Genomic DNA, 23,357 nt, shown 5'->3' with positions numbered 1-23,357 from the left:
TATGCATAAAATTCAGACTCAGAATGGTATTGTCTAAGCGTGATGTGAGTGACGTCCAGTAAGCAGAGAGAGAAAGAGAGGTCGGGAGATGGAGGTTTCATCTCAGCTCTATCGGGTGTAAGCCTTAGGAAAGTCATCTTAGTTCTTCAGTTGTAGTACCCTTACCTGAGATCTTAATTCTAACCTACCCATTTTTATAAGGGTGTTGTTACACCCCTGGCTGTAGGACATACCTGCAGAATTCCTCTTTTATTCCTCAAGATTTTCTCTCTCTCTCTTTCAGGATCTGCAGTTGAAGCAAGCCACATGCCCTTGGCAGAGTCGGCATGGTTAGGGGTGAGATCCGTAACTCAGAATACTGAGCAATAGCTTTGCTCAGTATAAAGCCAGTTGGCTCAACTCAAATACTTAGTCTAATAACACCCTAATCAACTAAATTCGTCTGCCCCAATTTCATATTTTATAGCCAGAGCAGAAAGGATACAACTTAATATTCTAAATATCATAATTGAGTCTGGGAACACCACCAACTTGTCACTCTCAGAACCTAGCGGAGGGCGGAACTGGAGACGACGTGAAGTCACGCAGCAGCTGAAAGAGCACCAGGAATGGCTTCCACGTGCAAGGAGCCGGAGCGGCCGAAGTGATGCTGAACGGCGCGCACTCCACGCTGCCTTCCCGTATGCTATGTTCTGGAGTAAGCGGTGTGTTTGCTAGGTAGAAGGTGAGCTGCAAGCAGGTATTATACGGTAAATGAGACTGCCAGAAAGTAACATCAGAAGAGTTCCTATATTTGAATAGTAAAACTAGACTTAGGCAGTCAAAAGCAAGTGACTGGTTAATTTCCACAAAATTTCATTTTTCAGAATTTCTAATGACTAAATGCAACATTCCATAAAAGACTCATTTTCCCAATTTAAATAGGTTTTAGAATCAATTAACTGTGATTTTGTTTCCAATCCTTTTATGTTCCTGCTTAGCATAGGAACTATACAGTTTGCTTTGGTTTCATAAAAGTTAACTTCAGACCTTCTTTGGTTCATCAAACAGTTTCAGCTCTCCAGATGCTAATACTTTAGCACAGACAAATATCAAGTTTGGAGGTCAATGCACTTCCCTTTTTATGAGTTGCATTATCAAATATTAAAGAACGAACAAAGGACATACTGTGCCAACAACTAAATCCCAATAATGGTGGTGTATTCTTTCAGATTTCAGCAGTTATACTTATGTCCATGGTATCAAAGTCCCAGGAATATTTTTAAGGAATCTCTTTTGTTTCCGGTTGTGTATCACCAGCTACCATGGGTAAGCGAGAACCATACAAAGGAGGGTCTTGAATTATGTCTACAATGTCAGGCTTTAATCAGCTTTACATATTGGTGATGATGAATTTTGTACGTCAGGTGTAAAGAACAAATTTCTCCCTAAGTACAGACTCTAACACAAGCCCTCTGTGTCATATGAAGGCTAGGTAAGACTGGGAAAGGCAGGACAGATTCATAATCACAGACGCACAGTATTTTCAGACAGGATAAAATATGTGAAATCTTACCATAGGTGCTTTATTAGAAACACATCCAACATGTACATATACTTAAGGAATAGCCTATAGTAGAAGAATGGGAGGAAAAGGTATGCCAGTCAAACATCATATAAAAGATGTCAGGTGAAATTTACTTTATGAAAAGACCATTATTTTTCTCCAAGAAGACAAAATTTTAAAATGAGGCATCTACTACAAGCTGGAATTCCTTTCATTTTTATATTATTTTACAAAGGCAAATGCATTATTAAGTAATTAATTCCTAGCAAGTCTATAGTGACTTACTAGGAACTGTGATATTCTAAAATTAACTCCTTCACACTAATTTAGATCATTGAGTTTCAGTGGTCTCATCTCCTTTCTCAATTTTCAGCATATGAGTAGTACCTAAAATCTTAGTTTCCTTCTGCTGAGTCACATGCCAACGTGGCATAAAAACTTACTCTAGTTGCTTAAATGCTTGCAGGGTTAGAAAAGTATACCAAATGTTTAGGAAGCCTGCTGTGAAATAAATATAAACGCTTTTATATATGCTGTTTTCCAGCACTGTGTGAAGCATTCTTTAAAGAGAGAATGCGAGCTTGGACACAGGATTAGCAGCACCATTTTGGTATAAGATCCTCTTTGCGTTCTGTGCTAGTTCATGGGCCTAGGAAGTCTAGACTATTATAACATGGCCCTGACTGAAGGCTCCGGTGTTAATTTTTTTTCCTGTCATATAACAAATTAACCACCAGCAGTGATAACAGTATTGAGCCCAAAGTAGTTAACACTACAGAAGTTCCAAAGAACTAGTGCCTCAGCTAATTAAATGACACATCAAAGGTAAATGAATGTATCATTTCTAAATCAACTACTTGGAGAATCATGATAAGTATGATGATGATAACTTTTTTGTACCAGGGAAACCTCACAAGATTGAAATACCACCAGAATAATAAAACCACTTTTAAAACAAGGAACATGCAAAATATTAGATATAACTTTAATCACCTTTAAATTATATTTGTGAATATCAGGATATTTATGCTCAGAGATAATATTATAAATCAAGTTTTTTCATTATTAGTAATGTTTCTTTTCATATGGTGTTTACACTTGACCAAAAGTGAGATGAGAGTTAAAGATGGTGTTCTCTCTGTGGCCCTGAAACCAACTTGGCTTAACTATAGAGATTTTCCAGATCTAGAAATGCTTAGAAATAAAATTGCAAAACAAGAGTCTGGGAGTAATGACAATTATATTTTCTTCTTTCATCAAACACTACTTTAAATGTTCATTTCAATTTTACTGTAGAACTGTCTGATCGTAAAATACAATGCTGATTCCAGCTGTGGTAGAGATTATATAGATTAGATTTATATTAAAATAAAAATGGTACTAAAGTTCTACTGTATTCACAAATACTGCATTTATATATGTACATGCAAGTAAACCTCGTTATTCATGACAAAATTTTAGGGTTTTAAATAGGCACATTTCCTCCTACCTGTCCATCTCCATGTATTTACAACCCCAAGACAAGTTTTCACAAGTAATATTTAAGTTTGTGAAGGAAAAAGTTAGTATTTCCAGTACCTAGCCTCTCTCCCTCCCTTCCAGCTTTGGGAGAGTAGCAGCCCATAAAACTGAATGCACAAACTACCGTTATAAGAGTTTCTGTGATTCACATCCACATCTGTTGGCAGCAACAAGTCTGAAGAGTTCTGAACAAAGTAATGTATTGGCATGTATAATATAAGCATCTCATAAGAGTGATCCTCTGCATACACACACACACAAAACATATAAAAATGTTTCTTAAAAGTAGTATTTTAACTATTTAGTGTAACTCCCAAAATGAATCACCAATGAATACTTTTATACTGCAAATATTATGATTAATTAACAAACTGTTTTGTATCACCAACGACAACCCCCAATAAAAAAGGCAAGGAAAAAAAAGAAAACAGAAGCCAGTGATTGTAAAACAAGAAAAAAAAAATTCTAGATATACAAATATATTAAATGTTACTATACAAAGATGGTAACTATAAAAGTGTATCTGACCCTACCCATATTGCTAAATACTTTTGACCATCAGTCTTGACCTCAGGGTAAGAGTTTGACCTCTTCCCACAAGCGTACAGGAGCTGTAACCTTCTGTACCCTAAGAGGAAGGTTCTCTAAAGTGAGTACCTGCACTCCAACATGCCTGATCTTTTCCTCTATGACTGTCTTATTTCTGTTCTTAATTTCTCAAACTAAATGAATTCTTACCTCTGTTATTGCTAAGTGATTTTAAAGTTCTAGGACACAAACTCTTAACATATCTGAGACGTTTTATAGATAATCATCTTTCGGATAAAAGGTGATGGCACGGAAATGGTCTTTTAAGGGTCTGTTTTGGTTTCAGTGCTTTGAAAAGAAAGGATGGCGTACCGGTAGGTCTCTGCACGCCGTTCTCTGAAGTTTTGTTTGACTGCAAACCTTGGGCCAGATCCCATCCAGCACTTCAATCGTCATCAGTCCTCTCCACAGCACTGTGATAACCCGGTTTCCAGGGTAACTTCCTCAGCAGCTCTGTAAATTGTGAGTCATCGAGATGATACACAGTTGGTCTGGCTTCAAGTTTCACACAATTGGGCTATGAAGCATCCCGTACAGAGAAGGCAGCACCCAAAGGAATGAGCAAGAACATGTTCAAATAATACCCACTACTAAATTTTACAGCTGTCCTTTTATATTCAAACGAGATTAAGCACACTGTTATGTTAAACTGAAAACACTTTAGATCTAAAAATATACTACTGAAACAAATGACATAGCAAGAAACAAGACCGAAATCTATCTGTATAAAATACAGTCTATGATTTCAGGACAAATGCTTCATATAGCCATACTCAGACATCTTCTAAATTATAATCCAGGCATTTATATTTTTAAAAATTATCGCTGGTGAATTTCAAATTTAGTATTTTCACAGAGTTTAAATATCTATAATGAATCGTTTCTTTTTAGAACTGGAACTGAGCATAAATATAATTCTAAAACAAGATTCCTGATTTCAGAGAATTGTGTCTTCAGATAACCTTTCCCACAAATGATTAGAATTAAATAACTTCCTTAAAATTATACTTTCTCTCTTTTGAATGGGCTCCAAACAGAAAAGTTCTTGAATTTGGGATTCATTTTAAGCTTTTGCTGGTTGGGATTCTTCTACACTACTTTACCAACATTATTAAATTTTATCATATCTTCTCCCAAGACAAGCTGTTCATTGTACGTTGTTCTCAAGTACTGAACTGAAATATAACCTAAAGGAAGAAATTATGCTTTTTGCTTCAATTTCTCTTAAACATTGGTGATTATTCCAGTTATAACAACTGCCAGGGTTGTGTTTTTTATTCTGGATTCCTAATTATAAAGCATTGAGAGTAATTCAGAAGTGTTTCAGAATCACCTACTGCCATGATTCTGGAAAATGTCTCTTGAGAAACAGGATGTAGATGCTCCGAGGACTGCTGCATCTGCACGGACAGGCCCTGTGCTCCCCGATGCAACAAGAGGGTAAAGGGCCAGGTCAGCACCCTGATGCACCCGGAGTCCTGCTGCTCCGTCACTCAGCAGATACTGAGAGCCCAGTTGGTTTCCACAGTGGGTCATCTGTTGTTCATTTCTAAAGCGAGCTAGTAGAAACTCAGGAGAACCACCTGGACAAATTTAAGTGTTATGGCCACTTCTGTGTTGATATATAATATAAGTATTCTAGACCATGAATGCCGGCAACTGAATGATGAGGAAATGTTTCCTGAGGATTGTCTAAAACAAGGAAAATTTCAGTAGATGTTTTAGTTCTTAAAGGCCTTTTTAAACTCATCTTGTAAGGAGCTATGAAGGACCATCAACTTTTGGTCTGTTTCACAAACAGCGGTTCTATACTGTTACTACGCTTGAGACTTGGGAAACTCTTAGCTCTCATCCTTCTCTGTAATGAAATTATCTTGGGAATCTTAATTCCTTTCTGGTTAAATCAGTAATAACCAATTGTGATAACCAGCATGGACACACACACACACATAAGGATAAAAATAAAATAAAAAAGCCTGACAAAGAGTATGTTAATAAACTTCACTACAGAGAGATTGGCCAAGAAGAAAATGACATGGCTCCTTTCCCATTTTTATATGACATAACAAAAGTAGTATTTTGGAAGGTGACAAAGTTATTTTTTTCCATTTATACTATTTCTTAATAAAAGTAGTGTTTTTTGTCTTTTTTTGCATATGTATGTAAAGACTCTGCTACTGCTAAGTCACTTCAGTCTTGTCCGACTCTGTGACCCCATAGACGGCAGCCCCACCAGGCTCCCCCGTCCCTGGGATTCTCCAAGCAAGAACAATGGAGTGGGTTGCCATTTCCTTCTCCAATGCGTGAAAGTGAAGTCGCTCAGTCTGTCCGACTCCTAGCAACCCCATGGACTGCAGCCTATCAGGCTCCTCCGTCCATGGGATTTTCCAGGCAAGAGTGCTGGAGTGGGCTGCCACTGCCTTCTCCAGTAAAGGCAGGCAAATAAGAGCCGTGAGGCCAGTGAGTGCGCTCTGGCTGCTTCTGCTGCGCCAGGCAGGCGAGAGAACCCTGGCTCTCCTATCGGGGGCCCCTCGGAAAGGCTGAGTCCCTCCGCAACGGCTGAGCCCCTCCGCAGCTGCCGCTAGCTGTCAGCCTCCCCGTGGATGTTGTCCACGTGCACTTTGAGGTAGTCGTTCCTTGTAAACTTCTTATGGCAAAACTGGCATTCTGCCAGCGGACGATTGGGGTTATGAGTCATCTTGTGTCGGATCAGCATCTTCTTCAGGCTAAAAGCCAAGTCACAAACCTAGAAAAGACAAAGGTACCAGTCATATTACATTAGAAAATCTGGAAATACACAAATTCATCACTTACACAGGCAGCGGTCTAAGAATCTGCCAGGTAAAGAATCTCTTTTCCAGGTAAAGAATCTGCCAGGTAAAGAATCTCTTTTCCAGGTAAAGAATCTGCCTGCCAAGCAGGAGACATGGGTTTGCTCCCTGAGTTGAGAAGATCCCCTGGAGAAGGAAATGGCAACCCACTCCAGTACTCTTGCCTGGGAAATCTCAGAGACAGAGGAGCCCGGTGGGTTAGGCTTAGTTGGACACGACTTAGCGACTGAACAACAGTAATCACTCACACAGTAAACATTATGCAAACTGCTGTTATCCATATGTGCTGACAGGTGTAGTAACAAGAAAGTGCTCTTGAAATAAATGGAATTTAACATGCAAGGTCAGAAGTAAAGACAATTAAGTTCCAAGTGGTGTCTGCATTTATTATGTGTCTTCTGTGTACCAACATGCCTCCTTCCCCCACTTACTATATTTAAACATCCCTAGGGAAACAACTCCCTGGAAACAGTATTTTTCTTTTCATAACGGAGTATATTAATGATTTCATATTAAACCTCTTATTAAACAAAATGTCTTATGGTCTAGAGGGCATCTTTCTAGTACTTGGCATGAGAAGCACAAGATTTGTCTCAGTAGTGATTAATTTGGACCCATCTGTGAAGTAAAAGATTAACACTGCTTTAACCATCCTGACATACTCAGTATTCCAGTAAAAATACTTAATTTAATATGTTTGCTTCATGTAATCTCCGCCACATTGCCACCTAGCTCAACAGACATTAAACAGCTGAATAATTGAAAATATTAAATTATCCCAGAAGATGTAAGCCATAATTATACAAAAGTAAAAATGAAATGGAAATCTAAAGTACCAACTTTTCACTAAAAGTTTGGTGCTATTCACAAAAACTCCACTTTCTTGAATTCTTCAAAAGCACATGCATTGTAAAATAAGGCACACTTAAATAATGTGAAAATTCCATGAAAAAAACAATGAAAACAATCAGAGAGGTAAAGGCCTATAAAATACTGGAATGAATGCTGAAATTCTGAATGAGGTGAAGCTTGTGAAAATACGAAAGCAAATAAAAATATTCACCTCTCTCTTTATGGAAGAAGGGGGATTTTATGTTGATAGCAACAAGAAATTCAGAAGGGCAAGCCCCCAATGTGGTAAGGAGAGAGAGTAATCCAATAATGTATTTTGCATTATACAGAATCAGCAGCCTAGGATGGTCTAAAGGAAGTAAGTTTAGAGTCTGCTATGGGTTGAATGCTTGTGTCCCCTCAAAATTCCCAAGTTAAAGCCCTAATCCTCAAGGTGATGATTACAGAGGTGCAGGAACTGGGCGATCCTGAGGTGTAGGTGAGCTCACGAGGATGGAGTCCTGTGATGGGATTCACACCCTCACAAGATCAGGAAGAGATAGAGATTCTCTTCTCTGTCTCTCTGCCTGCACACGCCAAGGCCGTGTGAGGACACAATCAGGAAGACAGCCCCTCACTAAACCCACAACTACCCTGGCACCCTGATCTCAGACCCACGAAGGCAGAGAATCTTCGTATGTTCTATTCACTCATATATCCTAAGGGGCAGACAGTGCCTACAGCCTAAGCACTAAGTATCTGTTGAATTAACTCACCGAGTTTCAAGCTGATTCTATCACTTACTAAGGAAGTTTTGATGAACAAGTTGTGCCTTTTAACTTCAGTTCTGTCAGCTATAAAATGATCACAATGAACATTACCTCCCAGAATTAAGGGTAAATGAGGTAACCTATGCAAATAGATGCTATATTGCAGACACTCAATAAAGTTAGTGCCTGTTTTCTTCTCTTTCATCTTCTCTGTCAAGAAGAATCAGCAGCAGGTTGGAAAGAAGAAACCACAGCAGTCACCATGTGTGATAGAGAGAACATAGCTACTATCAAGAGTAGCAGTTCCCTGTAATATATAGATGATTTTAAGGCAAACAGAATAATTTTCCAGAACAAACACAATGCTTCCAATCAAGCTTAGGAAAGGACACTTCTTCTTGTGAAATAAGTTTTACAGCCATAATTTAAAACAGAGTACATACCTTTAAACAGTCTCTGAGAAACAAAGCTGGGTAGTTTCATGTAGTAAAAATCAGGGGATAAAAAGGAAAAACTCAAGAATATGAAAGTACATAAAATACAAGGACAATGATATAATACATAAGTTATAAGTGATATAAAATACTGAGTACCCTTTAAGACTGAAATTAGGGTAAAAAGGAAAACACAAACTTATGCAATTTTCAAGAAATGCACTTATTAACTAACACACACACATATGCCCAAACGTGATTTTAAAACAGGGAATAGAATATGCACAATTACAGAAAATAATGCTGATGGGAGTGTAATGGGAGTGTAACTGATAAGCCCTTACCCCAAAGCAGCTTGGACAGACAGAGATTATTAGTATTTTCACAAGCCTTAAAAGAACCTCCTCTAGCTTTGTTCGTAGTGATGCTTTCTAAGGCCTACTTGACTTCACATTCCAGGATGTCTGGCTCTAGGTGAGTGATCACACCATTGTGATTATCTTGGTCATGAAGATCTTTTTTGTATAGTTCTTCTGTGTATTCTTGCCACCTCTTCTTAATATCTTCTGCTTCTGTTAGGTCCATACCATTTCTGTCCTTTATCGAGCCTATCTTTGCATGAAATATTTCCTTGGTGTCTCTAACTTTCTTGAAGAAGCCTCTTGATGAAAGTGAAAGAGGAGAGTGAAAAAGTTGGCTTAAAGCGCAACATTCAGAAAACAAAGATCATGGCATCTGGTCCTATCACTTCATGGGAAATAGATGGGGAAACAGTGGAAACAGTGTCAGACTTTATTTTGGGGGGCTCCAAAATCACTGCACATGGTGACTGCAGCCATGAAATTAAAAGACGCTTACTCCTTGGAAGTAAAGTTATGACCAACCTAGATAGCATATTCAAAAGCAGAGACATTACTTTGGTCATTACAGAGACATTAAGGTCTGTCTAGTCAAGGTTATGGTTTTTCCAGTGGTCATGTATGGATGTGAGAGTTGGACTGTGAAGAAAGCTGAGCGCTGAAGAATTGGTGCTTTTGAACTGTGGTGTTGGGGAAGACTCTTGAGAGTCCCTTGGACTGTAAGGAGATCCAACCAGTCCATTCTGAAGGAGATCAGCCCTGGGATTTCTTTGGAGGGAATGATGCTGAAGCTGAAACTCCAGTACTTTGGACACCTCATGCGAAGAGTTGACTCACTGGAAAAGACTCTGATGCTGGGAGGGATTGGGGGCAGGAGGAGAAGGGGACGACAGAGGATGAGATGGCTGGACGGCATCACTGACTTGATGGAAATGAGTCTGAGTGAAGTCTGGGAGTTGGTGATGGACAGGGAGGCCTGGCAAGCTGCGATTCATGGGGTCGCAAAGAGTCGGACACGACTAAGCGACTGAACTGAACTGAACTGAACTAAAAGAACCAGGAGTGCTATCTGTATGAAGAGCTCTTAGTTCAAGATGTACAAATAAGATGTTCATCACGGAATTATTCACAGAAGTGGAGTATTACAAATGACTTACTTGCCCAAAGTTTAAGAGTATATTCATTTTTTATATAGCCAGATGAAGAAATACTTCTCAGCTGGTTAAAAGAAATCATACTTCAAAAAATACTTAAAGGCAAGGGAAAATGTAAAGGCAAGAAAACAGAATAACAGTAATGTACAATTTAATGTACAATACTGAAATAAAGATCATAACTGTATCTATATAAATAAGTACTTGAAAATATCAAGAGACTGACATTAATATTAGTTGACATCAATTGAGAAATTTGATCATTTTATTTCTATCTTTATACCCGTCTGTATTTCCTAATTCTTCTGAAACAGAAAAGGAAACTTTTGTAATTAGAAACCAAATACTACTTTGGAATGGACAAAGTACACTTGGTTGATTGAAGGATGCACATCCTCATGTTCCATGCATGCCTCAAGCCCACTCCCAACAGAATTCTGCCTTTTCAACTCTCTAAACTACTTTGATGCATCACCGACAACCTCCGCATGGCAGTAGGGACTCCTGAAACCTCATCCGGCATGAAGTTCCAGCATCGCATGGCACGCCTGGCCCTTTCCTTCTGCCTTTCATTTAGTTTCCGTGAGGACCTATTCTCCTTGTTTTCCTGCTATGTTTCCAGCCATTTCCCCCTCATCACACACAGACTGTTCCTTAACCCACGTCTTCATTCACTAGCTGTTTTCTTCCCTGGTTATCTTCATCACAGTCATGCTTTTTGTGACTGTTTATATGGAGCTCTCTTGCCAATATCTATCTCTGATTCAGTCTATTCTCCTTATCTGTACAGTGGAGGATTTAAATGCTTGTTGAATAAGACACTTCAAATTTACTAAGTCTTACACAGAACTGGAATCTGAAAAGTACAGCAAACTAGTGACTCTAACAAAAAGCAGCAGACTCACAGAGAGAGAGGACAAACTAGAGGTTACCAGTGGAGGGCGAGGAGGAGGCTGGGGCAATCCAGGGGCAGGGGATTAACAGGTACAAACTACTAGGCATATATTACACTTCAAGATATACAACACAGAAAGTACACAAATATTTTATAATAACTGTAAATGAAATATAACCTGTGAAATTGTGAATCACTATACTGTACACCTGTAACTTATCAACTGTACTTTAACTAAAAAAAAAGACTGTCTCCCAAATCTAATTCTCTTAAAAAAAAAAAAAAGTGCCACCTGTCTGAATCTGCTGGAGATCTGGCTCAGCCTCGATCTACGTCTCCCTGGTTCCCACCTCAGAGTCACCACCACGTCTTCCCCATACACATTTCTAGAAGACATGTAATTGTCTCCGTCTCTGCTGCCACAGCCTGAGCACAAACCATTACCTGCCGAGACCAGTGCTTCTCCAGCCAAAAGAAATCATTTCAGCAGGCACCACTTATCTATATTTGTCAATAAAATGTACCAAGTGTACTAAGCTGTAAGTTATACTATTAAAGACAAACTTTTAAAAGCATGTGAAAAAGATGAAGCAAAGTTTTGTGCTAATAATTATGACTTCATACTTTCATTAGGCAAAATCAAAGATATGATATAGCATATTTAGACTCAAAGTCATCTTTAACAGAAGTATAGACAATTAAGTGTCTCTTCTGGATAATTTCAATTTTTGGTTTACTTTTTTCCAGATATGATGGTGTCATTTTTTAATCTAAATTTACTGCTAACTAGTAATTTTAACTCTGCTGTCTTCTCTTTTGGTACTCTGTGCTTATATTACAAATATCATTTTCAATCTGCGGTTTCTGTATAGGACTCTTCTGTACTCTATTTTAAAACAGATAACAGAATCCACATCTCTGCTTCATGGGCACACATAAATCACAAATCTGACAATGCACAGAAATGAACAAGTGACAACCTGCATCACTGTGGAATTGCTGCTCTTACCTCAGAGTGTGCACATCACCTGAGACTAGCTGGGAACCAGGGTACCAAGCTCTCTGCTCAGTGATAACAAGGCTTAAATCTGTTCCCATTTTTGTCATATATGATGCTGCTGCTGCTGCTGCTAAGTCGCGTCAGTCGTGTCTGACTCTGTGAGACCCCATAGACGGGAGGCCACTGTCTCTGGGATTCTCCAGGCAAGAACACTGGAGTGGGTTGCCATTTCCTTCTCTAATGCATGAAAGTGAAAAGCGAAAGTGAAGTCGCTCAGTCGTGCCCTACTCTTAGCGACCCCATGGACTGCAGCCTACCGGGCCCCTCTGTCCATGGGATTTTCCAGGCAAGAGGACTGGAGTGGGTGCCAGTGCCTTCTCGGTCATATATGATGAGCAGGGATTAAAGCCGTAATGTTTCCTTCCTGCTTCCCCATGGATGTCTCCTAGCCTCCTGGGATATGCAGCGCCTCACTCTGGAAATCAAAGTGTAGACTATTACAACAGCCAATGTCATTGTTTCTCAAACAGTGGTACAGTTTTCCCTCCTCTCAGGAAAGTGTTCAGAATTAGGGGGGATGTGTAACCGTCCTCAAGACTGGGGGTTACTGCCTGCATATTGTATAGGGGTAGAGAGGCAAATTCCCTGTGACTTGTGGACAGTTTCACACTGTCGAAAGTGCCCAGGTTATAAACACTACCTGGGTCCTTCTGCATGCATCCTTATCCCCTACTGTCCACGCTCCACCCAGCAGCTGGAGCAGTTGCAAAAGGACCAGTATCATATTGTTACCTACAAACTGTTTCCTGGATCCTTCCTTACTTTGATGGAAACTCACTAAACTCTAGCCCAATCGCTCAGTTTTAGTGTAGGCTGGTGACGAACACCACACCTTCCGACCTTAGGACCTTCTCACTCCTCTTTTCCAGCTGCCTCCCATGTGTTCCTCAGGGTCTGTCTGCCAGAAGTCCTCCGCTAAATGCTCTCATAGTAGCTTTTACAGTTTCTTGGTAACACTTACCTTCAGTGTAATCAATTAATTGTGTGCTTTCTAATATCTCTTCTTACTAGTCTAAAGAACAGGAGGGCAAGAGTAGTCACTCCACTTATATTTATTAAAAGAAAAGGAAGGAGGAGGAAGTTAGATGATTGATACAATCCCTTTGAGCAATGTAAGTAACTTAAAGGCTGTGGAATAATTCTGGAAAAACCTAAAAAGGTATCTTAAGAGATTATTTGCAAGTAAGGAAACTCTAAACTGTTTCATAAGTCTAAATGAACAATTGGGATCATAAATAAGAAAGAATTAAAATGTGTTCCCTATTTTCTCTCCCCCTGGCTCCTTACTCTAAACCTGATGTCCAAAGGAACAACAGATACCAAATTCTTCAATGGCTCCCTGTTGAAATTAGATTCAAAACAAATTCCTTGCTGTGGCTAAAAGGCTCCCAGTCTGCTCTCCAACTGTACTGGTCCCTCTTTCTCTCTCACCGAGCTCTAGCTCCACCTGCTTTCTTACTTCCCCTAACAACCCTTCCTTTTCCCGCTATCAGGCCTTGTTCTGTTCTGTTCGCTGACCCTGGAACGCTCTTTCCCCCATTGCTGATTCCATCTTTTAGGTTACTCACAGAATTCTTCCCTAACTACTCCTACATAGCACCCTCCTTTCCCCTTTGCCCAGTCTTTATCATAAAATGCAATCAGACATTTATTCAGGTTGATTTAAGGCTATACTCCGCAAGAATGTGATTTCCATGAGAGCAGAGGACACGGCAACTTGTTCACTGTTTTACTTCAGTATCTGGCACGGGGACTAGGTTTAAGCACTAACAGCTGCTTTCACTGTGTGCCAGGAACCACCCTTAGCAATTTCTAAACATCAGCTTGTTCAGTTCTCAAACCCTTTTAGATAGATACCAGTACTATTATCCTCAATTTACAGAAGGAAACTGACACGTACTTCCGTTTCAAGCAGGCTGCCCAAGGTCACAGAACTAGGAGGTGGTTTCTAGGATTTAAATCCAGACACTCTGGGTTCAGAGTCTATACCACCTCCCCCAGGCCAGCTATTATTAAAGGTGCTCACTTCAAACAGAGATATGTGAGCCCCCTGTACTTTCTTCCATTTGCCTGGCTGACTCCATTTTTTTCAGAAATGAAAATCTCTTTGAAGAAAAAAAAAGAAAAAGATTCTCAGACAGCTCGTCTCACCAGTGTGCTGTGAGGGCTACAAAGAGGAAGTCCACCTATACAGTCACCACGGGAGAGTTACGGCGTCGGCCAGCCGGAGGACCAGAAAGGGAGCTGAGCAGGATGCTGAGTCATGATGATGGCTCAGAATTAAGGGTCCTGGAAGCTCCAACAGGACATGGGGTGGGAATGATCTGACAGGTTGTTGAACGAGGACCAGGACAGAAGATTAAATGTCAGCAGAGCAGTGATGTCATGGCTGTGAAACTGACTACCTACATGATAAAAGCTATGTTTTCATGAACTTAAATGCAGTCATTAAGAGGCTTCAAACTGATGCTCTGTATAAACTGGTCAAACATAAGGATGATTATAGTCTTTTAAAAATATGGGAGAGCAGAAAGGACTTCCAACAGGGGTGCTTCCTTTTCTGTCTGTCCACCTGTGACACAACCCCTCAACCTATGCCACCTTAGTATTAATTCATAGGCCCAAACATGGGGAAAAAATTTTTATTCTTTCTCTAGGCTGAAGGTAAACTGATTTTGTCTTAAAAGTGAAACAATAGGTTTAACAGAAAGTCCTTGGATACAGTATTAGACTTCCATACAGACATTTTCAGCTATCAAGTACTTACCACACAGAGTGTGTCTACTACTTCAGTAAGGAGCACAGTGACAAAGACCACTCTCTCCCGCCCTTGTGGAGTCCAGGGTGCTAAGGAGAAATGCTTGCAATGCCATGAACTTCATGTCGAGACACACAGAGGAGGGTGCGCTGGACTCTGCCCAGATGCACAGGGGTGACAGTGTCCTAAGGTGGGGAGTGACACTGCAGGGGGAGCAAAGAAGACACACACAGGTACAGAGGAGAAGGGAGCAAGGCTCAGGTGGGGAGCCACCATCCACTCAGGCTGGCGCTGTGAGACTGCCAGAGGCGTAGCCTGAGAGAAGAAGTTAGAAGGCTGGAGCCGAACCCCAGAGACCTTGGCAGTCATAACAGAAGACTGGGAGGATGCACATTCTGCAAGCGGCGGGAACTGAAGAAGAGACCGATGCTAAGGTATATTTAGTCAGCAAGCTTCAGGGTACTGCTGGGGTCAGGGAGGCCAAATATCATTCCTCTCCAAGGCAGAAATGATTTGGACACAAACTAAGAGAGTGGTCACGAATTCATTTGTTCATTCCTTGAAAATACTCTCTGAATGCGTCTTACATGCTAGGCATTGTTCTAGGTCTGGAAACACAGCAGTAAGTAAACAAGAGAAACACTTTTGTCGTGGAACTTGTAACAGGTGATAAATGATTTTAAAAACGTGTACTATTTCAGGGGAACGTGAGTACAGTGAAGGAGAAGGCGACTATGGGGTGAGGGTTAAGAAAGTACTGGGAGTGAGAGAGACAGAAGCCGGAGCTGAGAACTGAAAGCAGCACCGGGACAGGCCACAGAGATGCCCGAGCAGGGCGCTCCGGGCCGCGGCAACAGCAGGTGCGAAGACCGATTCACAGGGCGCACTCAGTACATCCGCAAGAACGGCAAGGAAGCCACGCAGCGGAGTGAGCGGAGGTGGTGCTGAGGTCAGAGGCTGGGGCAGCAGCGTGGGGTGCTCATCATGCGGTAATCCAGACTCCGGCGAGACCGTGGTTTTCACTCTAAAGTGAGTCTGAGCAAACGAGGCTCATATAATGCATACATAATCTACATGTATGAAATCTGACTCAGGTGCTGGAAAGATGCCTGTGGGTGGCCAGTTGAGGACACTCGGTCAGGAGCAAAGACAGAAGCAGACAGACCAATTAAGAAGCTGCTGTCCTGAGCTGAGCTGAGTGTGCTGGGCAGCAGGTTCCCACTAGCTAGCTGTTCTACACATGGTCGTGTATATGTGTCAGTGCTAAGTTTTAATTCGTCCCTCACCCTGCTCTGTGATGATCTAGAGGGGTGGGATGGGTGTGGTGAGAGGGAGGGGATGTATGTATACTTATAGCTGATTCACGCTGTTGTACAGCAGAAAATAATGCAACATGGTAAATCAATTATGCTCCTAATAAAAAATAAAAACAGCTATTGCACTATTACAGGAAACTAGGCTGGTAGCTGTGGAAGTGTGAGAATTGTTCACTCTTAATTTATTTACAGAGTCTATCAGATTTGCTACTGCACTGGATGCAGGGAGTGAGGAAGAAAAAAGTGATGGCGGCAGTGGAAATTTAGAGAGGGTGACAGGTTGGAGAAACACAGAGAAGCAAAGAGGGTCGGGAACCACTGGGGCTGAGAGGCAGCTGCCTGGATCTGATCCCTGGAATCCTGACTTGGCCAGTTGTGAGCAGTGAATGACAGGCAAGCCACTCAGTCCCTGGGAGCCTCAACTGCTTCCTAGAAAGGAGCTTCCCAGGTGGCATTAGTGGTAAGAACCCACCTGACAATGCAGCAGACATAAGAGATGCGGGCTCAGTCCCTGGGTCAAAAAGATCCCCTGGAGGAGGGCATGGCAACCTCCTCCAATATTCTTGCCTGGGAAATCCCATGGACACAGGAGCCTGGCGAGCTACAGTCCATGGGGTTGCAAAGAGCTGGACACAGCATTTCTGGATGGTAGTGAAATCACAGAGAATACATATGAACTGTGGATCCCTGCGCCTTTCTGACTATAGAGTCTCAACTAGATGATGCTACTCGTTATAGCTCAGCGGAAAAAGTGAGACATGAGGCTCAGACCATTGGTTTGGGCTATTTGGAGATGTGGTTCTCAGAGAGAGAGTTCAGCAGTTGAAGGAAACATGTTCAGAGAGAGGAGACATGCTGCATAGGCAATTCACAGTATTTGCCTAGAGTCCAAAAGAGAGATCAAGGCAGGAGAAAAAAGAATTTGGAAGTCATGCACCATATGTGTAGTCGTAAAGACATTTAAATTTCAATAGGTATCGCACGAGGGAGGCGCACTGCATGGAATGACTGGGCCTAAGGGGTTAGGGCAGTTTGATGAGTGAAGTGGCCTACCGAAGCACAACTGAGCTATCTCCAGAACTGAGACAGAGGCGTGTCAGTTTCTTCTTTACAGTGCCACTCAAATGCCATACGCATATACATATGCATGTATATATACATACACACATGTATGTAGCAGAAATATGCATATATAGACATATACATGGCAGTGGGACCAGAAGCAGAAAAGGGCATTCCAGGCATAAGGAACAGTGTATGCAAGCTACCTGGAACAAGAGACAGGGATGTGAAGCAATACTGCTGCTCAGGAAACTGTAAGAATCACTGCAAAGAAACTGCGGAGTACTGACAGATAAGGGATTATTAAGATACAAAATAGTAAGAATTGACAAAGACCACAGTAACTTTTCGGTCAAGTAGGAAGGTGGATTTTACCTTACAGGTTGTGAGAAGTCATCACAGAGAAGCACGATCGAGTTTATATTGAGGAAGTCACACTGTGATATTAATACCAAACCCAAAGAAACACAAGGGATTGGTTATAAGTGCGTGTTAGTTGCTCAGTCGTGTCTGATTCTTGGCTCGTCAGGCTCCTCTGTCCGTGGAATTCTTTAGGCAAGAATACTGGAGTGGGTAGCCATTCCTGTCTCCAGGGGACCTTCCTGACTCAGGGATTGAGCCCCGGTCCCTTGCATTTCAGACAGATTCTTTACCATCTGAGCCACCAGGAAAGCCCATTGATTACAAGAGAACACTATGATCTGCACGCCAACAAACTAGATAACCTAGTTAGCATGGACAAATTCCTCGAAATACACAAATACTAAAACTGACTCAACAAGAAATAGAAAAATTCAGGATACCTGTAACAAGTAAAAAGACCAAATCAAAAATCCTCTCAACAAAGAAAAGTCTAGGACCCAGTAGTTTCACTGACGTATTCTACCAAGCATTTAAAGAAGGATTAACACCAATTCTCTCACACTCTTCCAAAAAACAGAAGAGGAGGGAACACCTGCTACTCACTCTGTGAGGTCAGCATGACCTTGATATCACTGCCAAAGATATTACAGTGAAAGAAAACTATGAGAATATGTGAAAAAAATCTTCAAACGAACAATCAGAAAACAAGATGAAACAAAAAAAACCCCTAACAAGCTGAATCCAAAATCACAGTAAGAGGGTTATGAGCTATGCCAAGGGGCTTCCCAGGCAGCTCAGTGGTAAAGAATCTGCCTGCCAATGCAGGAGACGCGGGTTCAACCCTTGGGTGGGGAAGATCCCCTGGAGGAGGGCATGGCAACCCCCTGCAGTATTCTGGTGTGGAAAATTCCATGGGCAGAGGAGCCTAGCGGGCTACAGTCCGAGGGGTCACAAAGAGTCAGACACGACTGAACACGCACACACACAAAGCTACGACAAAGCAGTGTTTATCTCAGGCCCGTAATGGTAGTTCAATATAAAAAAAAAGAAAACAAAAAATCAAACAATGTAATACACCACATTAACAGGACAAAACGAAAAGAAAATGATGTCAAGTGATTCAAAAAAGCATTTGGCAGGATTCAAAATCCTGTTTTGATATTCAGGAAACCAGAAGAGAACTTCTTCAACATAATAAAGGAACTTATTTTTTAAATGCGTAATTAACATCATATTCAACAGTAAAAGACTGAAAAAATGCAACAAACAATGGACCTCTACCGCACACCATACACAAAAAGTTAACTCGATATGGATTTACATTATCTAAACCTTAGAGGTAAAATTAGAAAACTCTTAGGAAAAAAATGTAAAGGTAAATCTTTATGACCTTGAGTTTGGCAGTATATTCTCAAATAGGAACAAAAATGCATAGTTACAAACAGAAAAAATGGATAAATTAAACATCAAAACTGAAAAGTTTTATGTATCAAAGAACATAAAGAATGTGAAAAAAGGACATATATTTAATAAAATGAAAGAAAATATTTGCAATCATATCTGATAAGGGTCTAGTATCTAGTGTCTCACACTCAGCAACAAAGAGACAAGCAGCATAATTTTAAAATGGGCAAAGGACTTGAACAGACATTTTTCCAGAGAACATCAGAAACCAAGTACATACATTTGCTGAAAGGATATTCAACATCATTAATCCCTCAGGAAATGTAAATCACCACCACGATACACCAGTTCACATCTACCAAGATGAATATAATTTTATAAAAGAGAAAATATTAAGTGTTGACAAGAATGATGAGAAACTGGAACCCTCATGTATTCCTGGTGGGAATATTAAATGGTGCAGCTACTGTGAAAAGCAGTATGGCATTTCCTCAAAAACTCAAACCCAGAATCACCATATGGACACAGCAATTCCATTTCTAGGTACTTAACAAAAATAACTGAAATCAGGTAATTAAAACACGTATAAACGCCTTTGTTTCTGCAGTAGGCACAATAGCCAGGAAGTAAAAACAACCCAAACATTCATCAGCTGACACAGATAAACAAACCGTGACATATACATAAATGGAATATCGTTCGGCCATAAAAGGTAATGTACTAAATAAGCTACAATGTAGATTATCCTTGAGAACACTGTGCTAAGTGAGATCAGTCAGTCATAAAAGGTCATATATTATATGATTCACTTATAGTAAAAATATAAAATATAGGTAGATATATAGAGAAGAGCAGAGTGGCGCGTGCAGAGAAGAGCAGAGTGGCGTGTGCCAGGGTCTGGGGAGAGTGAGGGTCTGGGGAGAGTGTGGAACTTTATTTGGAGATGGTAAAATGTTTTCGAACAAAGGGGATGGCTGCACGTTACTGTCAATGTACTAAGTGCCACTAAATGGTGCACTTTAAAATAGATAATTTTATGTGAATTTCATTTTGATTTTTTAAAAAATCGTCTTGGTAGGGGTGGAGAACACATACATTGAAGGTTGGATGTAATAAGAAGCAGTGAGGTGAGGGTCTAGGCTGCACACTGCTATTGGGAACCAAAACAGAGGAGGCAACGGATTTGAGAACTGTTAATACTTAGGAAGGAGCTGGCTGGCAGCGGGGTGAGAAAGGACGACTTCTATCTCGAATAAGTAGGTTAAGAGGACAAGACTGAACAGCCAGCCAGTTCTCTGAGCAGGCTGAATTTCAGGGAAGTTTTGGAGGCATTAAACTTGCATCTTTCCTCAGTAAACCAGTCCAGACTGCAGATAAGGCCCAGAGAGATGAACATCTGAAAACCACAATGAGGTACCACTTCACACCAGTCAGAATGGCTGCGATCCAAAAATCTGCAAGCAATAAATGCTGGAGAGGGTGTGGAGAAAAGGGAACCCTCCTACACTGTTGGTGGGAATGCAAACTAGTACAGCCACTATGGAGAACAGTGTGGAGATTCCTTAAAAAATTGCAAATAGAACTACCTTATGACCCAGCAATCCCACTTCTGGGCATACACACCGAGGAAACCAGAATTGAAAGAGACACATGTACCCCAATGTTCATCGCAGCACTGTTTATAATAGCTAGGACATGGAAACAACCTAGATGTCCATCAGCAGATGAATGGATAAGAAAGCTGTGGTACATATACACAATGGAGTATTACTCAGCCGTTAAAAAGAATTCATTTGAATCAGTTCTGATGAGATGGATGAAACTGGAGCCGATTATACAGAGTGAAGTAAGCCAGAAAGAAAAACACCAATACAGTATACTAACACATATATATGGAATTTAGGAAGATGGCAATGACGACCCTGGATGCAAGACAGGGAAAGAGACACAGATGTGTATAATGGACTTTTGGACTCAGAGGGAGAGGGAGAGGGTGGGATGATTTGGGAGAATGGCATTCTAACATGTATACTATCATGTAAGAATTGAATCGCCAGTCTATGTCTGACGCAGGGTGCAGCATGCTTGGGGCTGGTGCATGGGGATGACCCAGAGAGATGTTATGGGGAGGGAGGTGGGAGGGGGGTTCATGTTTGGGAACGCATGTAAGAATTAAAGAATTTAAAATTTAAAAAAATAAATAAAAAATAAAACATTTTAAATCTTAAAAAAAAAGAAGTAAATGGGATAGAAGTAGATGGAAAACATCATGCTTGTAAGATAATTTTTTTAAAAAATAACACCATGGTCCAGTAAGTAGTAGACTAAGGAAGTAGTCTACAAATATATTCAGCATAAATAAAAGTCAGGTAGTGTGATGGTAGAAAGATGTCATTATACAGTTAATATTTCATTTCTCGTATCACTTGTGTAGTTGTGTAACTAAATGATCCAAATAAGTTTTGTTTTTATGAAAATGATTCCAGTGAAAGCACCAATGGATTGAATACTCAATCCACTAAGCTGTTAAACTGACTGCACCCCCTGTTCCGGATAGAGCTCTCCATGTGTGCGTTTCGTTTTCCACCAGTAGTCCTCTCCTTAACAGAAGTTCACTGTTGATAAATGTAGTTTTGTGAGCAGTCCCCTGGGAGTACACTGCTGCCTTAACCTTACCACCAGAGCTTCATGGAAAGACAAGGAAAGCAGTGTATATGTCTGTGATTTCCATTCATACAGACTGCTTACCCCACCCTTTACTCTGCAGAGTATGCCAAGGGGACGAGTCCTCCAGTCTCCCTTGACACTGAAAGGTAACTGTGAACTGGGCAACATCACACATCACAACTTCAAAGTTTCTTTTTACACTAAACTACAACAATACTTTGTTTTCGCTATTTCTGTATTAGAAATAAGTGTTTTCCCTAACACCAGTGTCAACTTTCTGTCAACTGTCAATCTTACAGAAGAAAATGGTGACACTGTTCATCGATAAACCATTTTTCTCTAAATTAATCAATGATCCAATTCATTTTACTGACAAGGGTAGTATTTCTGTCCTTTCATTAATGTGAACAACTACGTTGATAATTTCATTTCACTTCAAATGTCATAAGCAGAAAATCTAAGCAATCAGCAGTGACACTTTTTAAAGCAGTTTATACTTGTTTTAGAAATTCATTGTTTGGCTTTAACAAAATAAATAAAAATATCTATAACCAGTTAAATCTCTGGTTAACTATAATCAACCTATCAAAAGACTTAGCCAGACACATGAAACCTGTCTTAGTCATCATGCATTTATACCTTAGAATAACAACCCAATTGCATTAAAACAGGGTACAAGTATGTCTTAAAGAAAATCGAAGTTCATGGGCTGCCAGAAAACTAGGGTAAAAAAACATGCTACAATGTGGTTACACAGATTATGCAATCAAAAGGAATAAGGAGAACAAGACATTAATAGACAGACTAGCACTGTAAAGTGTGTACACACACACACACACACACACACACACACTCACTCACTCACACGTGCACGAAAGGACGCATGGATACGTCCCCACGTATGTATCTCCTGTCTCTGGAGGTTACAGGAGGACGACAGGAAGCAGGGAAGCACACTCACGTCGCACTGGAAAGGCTTCTCCCCGGTATGCGTCCTCGTGTGCTCGTCCAGGCCGCGCTTCTGGCTGAAGGCCTTGCCGCACTCTGAGCACTTGTAGGGCTTCTCCTGCAGTCAGGGAAGAGGCCAGGAACGCGAGTGAGTGCAGGGCCATCCTCAGGAAGGGGGACATCGGGGCGCATTTTAGCTAGTTCTGCAAGGTGCAGCAGCACACTCACAGGGGCCATGAATTCTTACAATTCTGCAGCGGAAACAGGAGCACACAAAACCTTGTTGGGCAGCCTTAAGACTACCACGTGGTTCACAGCTCCAGCATCAGAGTCACCACCTTTCTTTCCATTCAGTCCTGACTGTCCAAAGGAAGATTCTGCAGGATTGCTGTGACCTAACCACTTGCTAGACTGAACTCTGAGGTTTTCTTTCCATCTTGGAGAGCCTGCTAAAAGGGCATCGCCGAAACAAACAGTTTGGGACCCCTGGCTTACATGCTGCAAACTGTTCACTGTCTCAAAGGGATTCCTGGAAATGAAAGCCCAGAGCAAAGTTTAACAAATTTTGAGGGTAAGTTTAAGACCTTAGAACTAGACTGTGACTTTAAGAATTTTCATATTGTCCAATATTTTTTTCCTAGGAAGGATGTTCTTTTAAAAAATCTAAATTACTTTTAAAAATGAGGCATTATTTATAGCTGATCATAGACTCTTAAGGAAAAGAGTATTTCCACAGAACAAGGAAAAAAATACCCAAATTCCTTAGCCATCTTGATACCAGAAACTTAAGTCATCATCTTTTAAGCTTGAAATAAATTGCAAAATAAATTAATTCACATTGTTTCATTAA

General features: G+C 40.7%; 1 protein-coding gene across 5 annotated transcripts in view; it reads right to left on the bottom strand.

Annotated features, from left to right (window-relative positions):
* PRDM5 (PR/SET domain 5) overlaps positions 6,025-23,357 on the bottom strand; it is a 258,616-nt gene continuing 241,283 nt past the window's right edge. For 3 of the 5 annotated variants that reach the window (XM_018049168.1, XM_018049170.1, XM_018049169.1), the window contains 2 exons: positions 22,521-22,625; positions 6,025-6,401 (listed from right to left, as the gene is read on the bottom strand). In XM_018049168.1, coding sequence (XP_017904657.1) covers positions 6,237-6,401; positions 22,521-22,625 — 270 coding nt within the window. In that variant the 3' untranslated portion in view covers positions 6,025-6,236. The remainder of the gene's footprint in view (positions 6,402-22,520; positions 22,626-23,357) is intronic. The other 2 variants (XM_018049171.1, XM_018049172.1) reach the window with 1 other exon arrangement.

Source organism: Capra hircus, chromosome 6 (assembly GCF_001704415.2).
Source record: "Capra hircus breed San Clemente chromosome 6, ASM170441v1, whole genome shotgun sequence".
Lineage (NCBI taxonomy): Eukaryota > Metazoa > Chordata > Mammalia > Artiodactyla > Bovidae > Capra > Capra hircus.
The sequence above is the reverse complement of the archived record's forward strand: the minus strand, read 5'-3'. Positions and strand labels throughout refer to the sequence as shown.